Source organism: Carassius carassius, chromosome 27 (assembly GCF_963082965.1).
Source record: "Carassius carassius chromosome 27, fCarCar2.1, whole genome shotgun sequence".
NCBI lineage: Eukaryota > Metazoa > Chordata > Actinopteri > Cypriniformes > Cyprinidae > Carassius > Carassius carassius.
This window is the reverse complement of record NC_081781.1, coordinates 11901241-11911709: the sequence shown is the minus strand read 5'-3', so window position 1 is coordinate 11911709 and position 10469 is coordinate 11901241. Positions and strand designations below refer to the sequence as shown.

At 35.9% G+C, this 10469-nt stretch overlaps 1 protein-coding gene across 1 annotated transcript in view; it reads left to right on the top strand.

The window, feature by feature from the left end:
* The first annotated feature begins 229 nt into the window (after nucleotides 1–229).
* The window catches only part of mboat2b (membrane bound O-acyltransferase domain containing 2b), a 31070-nt gene continuing 20830 nt past the window's right edge, over nucleotides 230–10469 (top strand). The window contains exon 1 of the mRNA XM_059512696.1: nucleotides 230–501. Coding sequence (XP_059368679.1) covers nucleotides 418–501 — 84 coding nt within the window. The 5' untranslated portion in view covers nucleotides 230–417. The remainder of the gene's footprint in view (nucleotides 502–10469) is intronic.

Sequence of the window (10469 nt, the reverse complement as noted above, 5' to 3'; positions counted from 1 at the left end):
TCGTCCATTAAAACAAAACAACCATTCAGAACCGTTCATTAAAACGAAAAGGAAGTTAATTTAAAGGAAGTTTTCGAAAGTTTCGCGGAAATGAGTCGGGCTTCCCAATCCATCAAAGTGAAGTCTGGCACCCTTACCAACGTCTGCCTTTTTTTTAACCAATCAGATCGAGCGAACGCCAAGTTGCGTAATTAATATTCATGAGTCAAGCCTTCACTGTAGTAGGATTTGTAAATACAACTGTAGGGTGTTGTACTGCCGTTTGTTACCAGCAGTGGACAGCAACAAGCAGCAACAGTCTCTCCAGACATACGCTCTTGTGCCAGAGGTGGATGTGGATGTATGTGGGATTGAATCAGGGCGAACTGGGCTGCCACTGTCATAGAGAACAGCACAGAACTAGTACAATAGCGAAACATGGCTACTGAGACGATATCAGCCTGCACCGGATCCAACTTACTACAGCCAATAAGCGAGATAACCAACCTTCCGTTAGATCAGGTACATTTCTATTATTTGTATTTTGTGAAGTGAGTAAAGTACAGGAGGAACAAAAACCCTCATCAAAGCTTTCATTGGCATCCAGGTCCTTCTACAAATCCTTTAAAGGCTGTGCACCAAAATATTTGGTAAGGACGATGAAAACGTTGCATTTTTAATGTTTCCTCCCGAAATCCATGACGTCTTCCCGGGCAATCGCATATTTCCGTCGGATAGAGTTGATGGTGTGCTCGAGAAATGTGTCATTTGCGTGATGAGATGGATGGTTGACTGCTCGAGGATTTACAAAGGTGGACATTAGCGAATTTAATTCATGTACAACCTAGATTAATGTAGGCATAGCTCATACAATACAGGGGAGAAAAAAACATTAGACAGTGTCAGGCACTTTTTGGAATAGTCACGATGTCGTGCTACCCAAGAGAGTATTTTTAAAGGTGTTTTTTTTTTGTGGTTATCATTTCTGTTTGCTTAAAGTTAGCACATATATTGCACAGGAAAATATTGCACATATGGGATGCTGCTCATAGCCTAGTAAGCTGTCTATGTAGACACCATTTTTAGGGAATGACCATGAAATGCTGTCTAGATAGGCAGCTCACTAGATTTGGAGACACAGCTATGGCTCTGTGTGTACCACAGAGAATGGCAGCCTGGGTAATTGCCTTGTTTTCAGTCTGTTTTCTCTAAAAGGCATTGACAAACTAAAACAAATTTAGTGAAATCACATTGCATGGTCAATGATATGGTCTCATATTCATCCAGGAAATATTAAAGGAATTTTAACAGGATGCTTTGAGTTTAAGACTTTCTCTGCATTGATAAATATCATTTCAAAACATTTCTGGTGAACTAGGATTTGTTTTCATGATAGATGGGAAAAAATCTATTATGCTTAAATTGCAAGAATTTACTCCTCAAAGGGCCATTTTTGTAAGTCTACATTTATTCATTTGTAAATAGCTTTTACTTGTATTGTATAGCTATATTTAAATGAGATACCAAATAAACCAACAATCAGGGCCTTAAGGTCAGGTGCAGAGAATTATGGGAGTGTGATTTTGTGGATTGTTTAGACACTGGTTTTATGAAACCATGAAACCAAACACCAAAATGGGCAAGAGTGGTGATTTATTACATTTATGTATGTAAGCTTCTATATCGATTTAGTACTGAGAGGATTTAAGTAAATAGATTTGAAGAGATGGAGCTGTCTGTGCACACATTTTTACTCCAAACAAAAGGCAAAAGTTTAGGGTCAGTGAGATTTTTAAATGTTTTTAAAGAAGAATCTTATGCACACGAAGGCTTATTAATTTGATTGAAAATACACTAAAACAACAATATCATGAAGTATTACTACAGTTTCAAATAACTGTTTCTGTTTTACTATATGTTATATATATTTCTGTGAAGTCAAAGTTGATTTTTGGCAGCCGTTACTCTTCAGTGTCACGTGTTCCTTAAAAAATCATTCTAATATCCTGATTTGGTGCTCAAAAATATGAATTATTATCATCACTGTTGCAATTTTTTTTTGTGGAAACCATGATTGCATTTTACTGAATAAAAGGACCAATTTTTTGAAAAATTATCTAGACACAAACTATGGAATGGTAGCGTATGCTCCATATATAGACACTTTAGATGTAGGTTTCGTAGAAAAGTTACCTCTTCTAAGGTGTCCTGGTGATGGAGAATAACTCTAAAGTGAGAACAGAGTGTAATGTGAGCAGTACACGGCTAGCAGTGCTTGCCCTCTGCCAGACACTGGATTCCTGTTACACTTGGGCCTAATAGAGAGAAAGTCTCTAATGCCTTTTGTCTCTTGTGTAGTTTGTGGTTAGTTTGGATCAGACGATTTCCCTCGTTCCTTCTACAACAGGATGTCTTGTTCTTTTCTGTTTTGTACACATTACAGCCGCATTCATCAAATGACAGCACATTTTATCAGTGATGTTCTGAGATCATAGCAGGTCACCAGCTTCAGGGCTTTTGATTCACACCAAAAACATGCCATTTCCCAGCCGTGCATGGTTGGGTCAAAAGATCAAAGCCTAAAGCAAAAATCTCTTCGGTAGAAATTTTTGATCATTGGTTTCAGAACTGACATTTTATTATTATTATTAATAATATACACTTTACTTATTTTTGTAATATGTAAAGTGTATTCTGGGGCTATGGTCATATCTGTATCGGCCAATATGTGATTCATTAGTGGTACCAGTTAGTATTACCAAAAGTTGAGGCATCTATCCCATCTTTTGTTAAAGGAAAACGCCACCGTTTTTCCATATTCCACTATGTTCTTCCCTCAGTTTAAAGTGAAAACTCCCCCTCTCCTTCTAACTTCTGTCAATACAACCAACATGAGGAGTTTTCAGGAGTGATGATATTACTGCGTCGAGGTCAAAGTGCTGCAAAGTGCTCTTCCGCTTAGGAAATCGTGTTTATCTTGTGTCACCATACTTACTCGTATAACTACTCATGTAACCGTCTTTAAATAGCGAAACATGGAAGTGTCTGGGGGCTTCTAAATTCATCCCTGATTGGATTCTAAGGAATGAATGGTACTAAACTAAACACTAGCATAGTGGCGCGCTCTGAGACGGGGGAGGTACCTATCAACTCGTCTAAGTTGATAAATAAAATAAAACTTTTGTTTTGTTTGTAATCAGCCAAACAAAATGATTTATATCTAATGGCACCCAATACAATATTATATTGTATATTATATAATATTATATTATTATATTTTTAATTTGAACCAAAATAGTCTATAGTTTTATATATTGTTGTGGAACAAACAATGGTCTTCTCAAAGTCGTAAAATAAAACTCAAGAAACGGAGTTCCATATGACTATTGGCTATGCCTGTCCAATTTGCCACAATTTATTTCTAACCCACCTTTTCCATGCTTTAATGGTGGAACTTGGCCTTATCAACCATTTTATGAAAACGTTTATTTTGCCGCCTCCTATTGGTTGGCGGTGATCCCAGGAGGCATTCATCAAATCTGTCAACTTCTGGAAATCCATACTTCAGTTCACAGGTGCAGTTCAATGGAAAACTACCAGTACTGCCCAATAGGAGGGCCTTTATATATCCAATCCTCTTTAAGACATCTAGTATTTAAGAATAATTCAGCATATTGATCAATATATTAATTACTTTCATAATCATGCATAATATTTTAAGATAGGTACCATATTGAGTAAATAACATAATATATAATAGAATAACACAATAATATCTAGCATGATTATCAGCCATAACATCAAAATAATTATTGGCATCAGCCAAAATTTCCATATAGGTGCATCCATGGTGCATTTAGTGATCAGTCAATTATAGCATTTCAAACTATTGATTTTATTTTTAGTGTAATTTTAAATTATATCATTTGTTTTTACCAAAAATATTGAATATAAATTATATACAGTATTTGCCATTTATTGATTATCTTCCATGACATTAAAATAAGTATTGGTATCAGCCAACATTTCCGTATTAGTGCATCCCTGGTTTATTCAGCAATCAATTCATTTATAGCATTTAAAACTAATTTTTTTTTTTTTTTTTTTTTTAACCAAGATGACATAATTTTGTATCTGTCTACCATTCTTGATTATCTGCCATGACAATGATTGTTGGTATTGGCCAGAATTTCCATATCTGTACATCCCTGGTGTATTCAGTGCTCAGTGAACACGGATGGATTGCTGAGACCTTTAGTGAATCAAGAAGTGGCGTGTTAACATTTTATGCTCTGCTTAACCATTTGACTGTGAGAGGTGTTGGTTTCTTGGGCTGAATGAACAGTGGAAGGTGGTTTTCTTATCTAACAATGCCACAATAACTGAACTTTGCTTAACAAAGACCCCATGCCTCATTAATGCAAATAACACCCATGTGTATTGTTGTGCAGGCCTCCAAATTCATTAGTCAGCTCTTATGTACCTAATCTGTGGAGCCTTTGTCGGTTTGATTGAGTTTAAGGCTTACACTAATAAATCATATGAAGTGCTGATCTGAGAGAATTTGCTATCTACATTTGCATCTACGTATATAGCAACTAACAACTTAAAGGGTTAGTTCACCCAAAAATGAAAATTAGCTCAAAGATTACTCACCCACTCATAAGTCATCCTATGTGTATATGACTTTCTTCTTTCAGATGAATCCAGTAGGAGTTATTTGAAAAATGGTCTTTGATCTTTCAAGCTGTTTAATGTCAGTCAGCTGGTGTTGCATTGCTTCAGTCCAAAAGAAGTTAAATAAAAAGTGCCCATCCGTAAAAGATGTGTCTCACATGGCTCCGGGGGTGAACAAAGGCCTCTTGTAGTGAATCGATGTGTTTTTGTAAGAAAAATATCCATATTCAAAATGTAATAATCAGTAGCTTGCGCCAACAGTTGTACATGGAAGCAACTCCGGGTGGATGATGTATGAGGGTGTTGGGTGTTATATTTACATGTAGTTGAGGAAACAATAATTCACACTCTAAAATTAATCTTAAACTCATTCTGGATGTGTAGGTTATTCAGAGAGTCATCATATATTTCTTTGTTTTTTTTATTTTTATAATTGAGGTCTTTATTTTTAACATTAACAAAACAAAACCAAACCCCCACAAAAAAAAAAAAAAAGGACAGACAGCTTCCAAACACGTGATTAATTCACATTTGAATTTTGGGCCCTTTATCAATAACCACTACAGACAAACACACACACACACAAAAAAAAACAGTACAATCAAGTTATAAAGTGCCTATTCATGTAACACCACAAAAATAAAGAATGAACAAAAGAGAAGCATTTCTTTGGTTCTTAAATTGGCATCATGCTCTCTTAATTTGGAATTTGCTTGATCATTTTTCTTTGAGTAATGTGGAGCAGTGCGCTCTTTGAGTCTCTCAGAAGATGCAGATTAATTTAGCAGGTCTCCAGGGGATATGAATCCTAGCGTGAAAGTGTTTTAGAGACTGCGGTTTACTCTGTAACGCAGCATATTCACTCGTGTGCTGGAGGAAAAACAAATACTCAAGTTGCCACATTGCTGTTTTGCGGATTACATAACAAACAAGGCCTATCCAAGAATTAAGTGTGCAGCCAAAGCTTGGCCTTATAAATATTTTAACTAAGACAATTAAAAACACAAGTGATTATTCTAAAGGTCTTTTTTTGTGAAATACTACACATTTAAAAAAATAATAATCTGGCATGTACATGTGATGCATTCTTGTCTTCATAAACAGCAGATGGAACACAGCAGAAGAGAACACATGTTTTTTAAAGTGGAATAATACATTTTAATAGCTATTAAATATTTATCTGTTATGATTCACTATTACTTTTTTAAAATAATTCATCCATATCAGTTGATATTGATTATACATTTTTTTTGCATTTAGATTATCTTTGCCATTATTTCATAATGTAAATTTGAAGTTATTTTTGATAACATTTATTATGTGCATATTATTTAATCTGTTATCACTTATTAGCATAACATCAATATACTCGTTTTAATATTGTGCATCCCTAATGCATAAAGACCCCGAAAATGACTCCTAATTGTTTTATATTTTAGTCCTTTAAGATTATTGCAATTGATAAAAAAATTATTAGAAATGACATTTTATCTCAAAGTATTTTGTGAAATGTTGTTGCATGAAATTACTTTCTTTGAAAGTTTTTTGTGGCCAATCCTGTGGCATGAAGAGCTCTGTAGAATCCATCTAAATGTAATAATAAGATCATTGGATCTATAACTGATGCTAAGTGCAAGCAAGGATAACTGATATCCATTCCACTCCAACTCCAGTCCATTTCTAAGATAAATTAACCAACTTTTGCCTTTGAATACCCAAGACAAAAGCTCATTCAATCTTAATAACCATCACACATTGCTTTTGAAGCTCTCATTGGAGTGGTCCATCTCCTCCAGATTTTCCTGTAGCATCAAGGGCTTAGTTTATTTGTAATTCCAATGCCATAGCCAAGGGCAGGCATTTGGTTAGGAAGATGAATGGGTTAAGTGTTGTAGAGCTCACCCTACCATAAATGCTTCTTGCATAAATGTTATGATGGACCCTCATGGCTATGAAGCAGGATTGATAAAAAGGTTTGATTTCAGATGTTTGATCTGTGACTGGGCACTGGAAGGAAAATGGGAGTATGAAATTACATTTGAAACCACAGTGAAAGAAAAATGCAGGTGCTCTGTTATATTTAGAGCCCGACCGATATGGATTTTTGGGGGCCGATGCCGATATTAACTCGAAAAGAGCCGATTTATAAGCTGATATTTTGATTTTAAAAATAATCTGGATATTAGACCCATTTCCTATAAACTGCACTTACACAACATTCAATAGCAAAATATCTGCCTGTTCTATGTATGTGGGCTGTATAAACCATTTTCCAGAAGGGATTATGTTAAAAAAACTTAGATTACAGTCTCAATGACTAAACAATTGCACATCAAAAGTATATATTTTTTTAATGATCAAAAAACAGTCTGGTTTTAAACATTTAACACTTTTACTTTCTTCCAGTTGAAGCTGGTTTTAACAGTCTGTGTGTGTACTGTAAATAAATTATAATACTAAAGTTAAAGTATTTGCAGAAGTAGTCCCACACTTTGCTGCTACAGCATTCACCTTTTTCAGCCATCTGTAGGCAGAAAGAGAGACAGAGAAAGAATAAGCATGTGTATTAATAATATCACCATGTATCATTACTCATGTCATCATTAGAATTATAATAATAATAAACTGGGATCTCCTACATAGGCAAAAATGAGAAATATATATATTTTTTTTATTTGTCAAGCAATAGGTATTACCTACTTATATTTAACAATATTATTTCAACATTTTCCTGTTATGTCTGTAAAGCTGCTTTGAAAAAATATGTTAAAAAAAAGCGCTTGTTCAGCTCACATTTATTTACATGTCCCCTCTGGTTTAATCATTTCTGACGCACCTACTGTAGTTACTGTAACTACACTATATTTGCTCTCACAGACACATTCACAACGGACCCGTATATCTTCTCCTCTTCTCTTTGTGCAGTCTGAATCAAAACATCGTCTTGCCTACTATTACCGGAAGATTACGGAATCAATTCGAAGTTGAATGGTTAACGTTAGTGTCATGAACACACCGCTGTCAATTTTGAGAAGAACCACCTTCAAACAAGTTAATAGCAAGCATTTAAGGGGCCTGCTAAAAAGGAAGCTACAACCCGAATTCCGGAAAAGTTGGGACGTTTTTTAAATTTTAAGAAAATGAAAACTAAAAGACTTTCAAATCACATGAGTCAATATTTTATTCACAATAGAACATAGATAACATAGCAAATGTTTAAACTGAGAAAGTTTACAATTTTATGCACAAAATGAGCTCATTTCAATTTTGATTTCTGCTACAGGTCTCAAAATAGTTGGGACGGGGCATGTTTACCATGGTGTAGCATCTCCTTTTCTTTTCAAAACAGTTTGAAGACGTCTGGGCATTGAGGCTATGAGTTGCTGGAGTTTTGCTGTTGGAATTTGGTCCCATTCTTGCCTTATATAGATTTCCAGCTTCTGAAGAGTTCGTGGTCGTCTTTGACGTATTTTTCGTTTAATAATGCGCCAAATGTTCTCTATAGGTGAAAGATCTGGACTGCAGCCAGGCCAGGTTAGCACCCGGACTCTTCTACGACGAAGCCATGCTGTTGTTATAGCTGCAGTATGTGGTTTTGCATTGTCCTGCTGAAATAAACAAGGCCTTCCCTGAAATAGACGTTGTTTGGAGGGAAGCATATGTTGCTCTAAAACCTTTATATACCTTTCAGCATTCACAGAGCCTTCCAAAACATGCAAGCTGCCCATATCGTATGCACTTATGCACCCCCATACCATCAGAGATGCTGGCTTTTGAACTGAACGCTGATAACATGCTGGAAGGTCTCCCTCCTCTTTAGCCCGGAGGACACGGCGTCCGTGATTTCCAACAAGAATGTCAAATTTGGACTCGTCTGACCATAAAACACTATTCCACTTTGAAATAGTCCATTTTAAATGAGCCTTGGCCCACAGGACATGACGGCGCTTCTGGACCATGTTCACATATGGCTTCCTTTTTGCATGATAGAGCTTTAGTTGGCATCTGCTGATGGGATGGCGGATTGTGTTTACCGACAGTGGTTTCTGAAAGTATTCCTGGGCCCATTTAGTAATGTCATTGACACAATCATGCCGATGAGTGATGCAGTGTCGTCTGAGAGCCCGAAGACCACGGGCATCCAATAAAGGTCTCCGGCCTTGTCCCTTACGCACAGAGATTTCTCCAGTTTCTCTGAATCTTTTGATGATGTTATGCACTGTAGATGATGAGATTTGCAAAGCCTTTGCAATTTGACGTTGAGGAACATTGTTTTTAAAGTTTTCCACAATTTTTTTACGCAGTCTTTCACAGATTGGAGAGCCTCTGCCCATCTTTACTTCTGAGAGACTCTGCTTCTCTAAGACAAAGCTTTTATAGCTAATCATGTTACAGACCTGATATCAATTAACTTAATTATTCACTAGATGTTCTCCCAGCTGAATCTTTTCAAAACTGCTTGCTTTTTTAGCCATTTGTTGCCCCCGTGCCAACTTTTTTGAGACCTGTAGCAGGCATTAAATTTTAAATGAGCTAATTAAGTGGATAAAAGTGTAACATTTCTCAGTTTAAACATTTGCTACGTTATCTATGTTCTATTGTGAATAAAATATTGGCTCATGTGATTTGAAATTCCTTTAGTTTTCATTTTATTAAAATTTAAAAAACGTCCCAACTTTTCTGGAATTCGGGTTGTATATTAGCGTTAGAGTAACGTAACCAGCCTGAATTCACCAAATTGTTCTCTGGACCTGACGGTAGCCTCTTGTTCCTTGCTTCTCTCTTAATTCTCATCAGCAGGACTAGCGCTATCGCTCGCTTCTTACAACGGGACAGATGTTGGCTGCTGACCGAAAGGAGGAACAACAGACTATGAAAGAGCACTCGCTAAACGTTTTTAAAACTCCGCCTACGCCATAGCGCAGCGCAAATCGCGTTGTATCTGAAGGGCAACGCTGAACCCAGCGGCAAGCGCCGTGCATACCGCGTCCTGTGTGAAAGGCCCAATTACGCGGTCATTATGTGGGAAACACACCGCAATAGAATAAGAATAAGTTAAATGCTAACGTTATAGTTTGACCTCCTATTAACGTTCGCGCTCTTCCACTGATAAACATGGTATTAGCTTTGTGGCTAATCTAATATAGCAATGCATTAGCGGCTGAAGTGATATCGGCCGGCCGATATATCGGTCGGGCTCTAGTTATATTATATTTAGAAGTAATAATGTTGTATTAAAAATCTCTTGCATAAGCACATTTTTAGACAAGAGTGAGTAATCAAAACTATTTGTCAAACGATAGATTGCCAATGCCATTATTATCGGCCAATATTTGGCATTTTTTAATTGTCACAATTGGCACATAAATTTTTCAATAATTGTTGGAAATGTGACTTCTATTTTGACAGGACTGCCTGAGTTAAGACACCAAGTGTAGTTAGTTTAGTTTTTTTTGTCTTTGTGTAACAGAACGTCACATTAATGTTATTTCCACTGCATACATGAAATTACTTGGAATATGATTCTTAGTGTGGCTAGAGTTAACATTACTTAGTGTGCAACTGATTACAAAGTTTACTTTATTTATGTTTTTCCTCATTTCCTTATGGAAAAAACAATGATTTAAAGAATCAAGCAAGAAGTTGCTACCTGTTTTTTGCGTATTTATTTTTCGCAAGCTCACTTTTTAGTTTTTAATGGATTCCTTTTGAATTACTTTCCTCTAATTATTTTAGTAAATATTCTGTAAAATAAAGATTGATTTAATTTCATGATTGTTATGCATGTGGTATTTACTAACTTTAAATTAAAT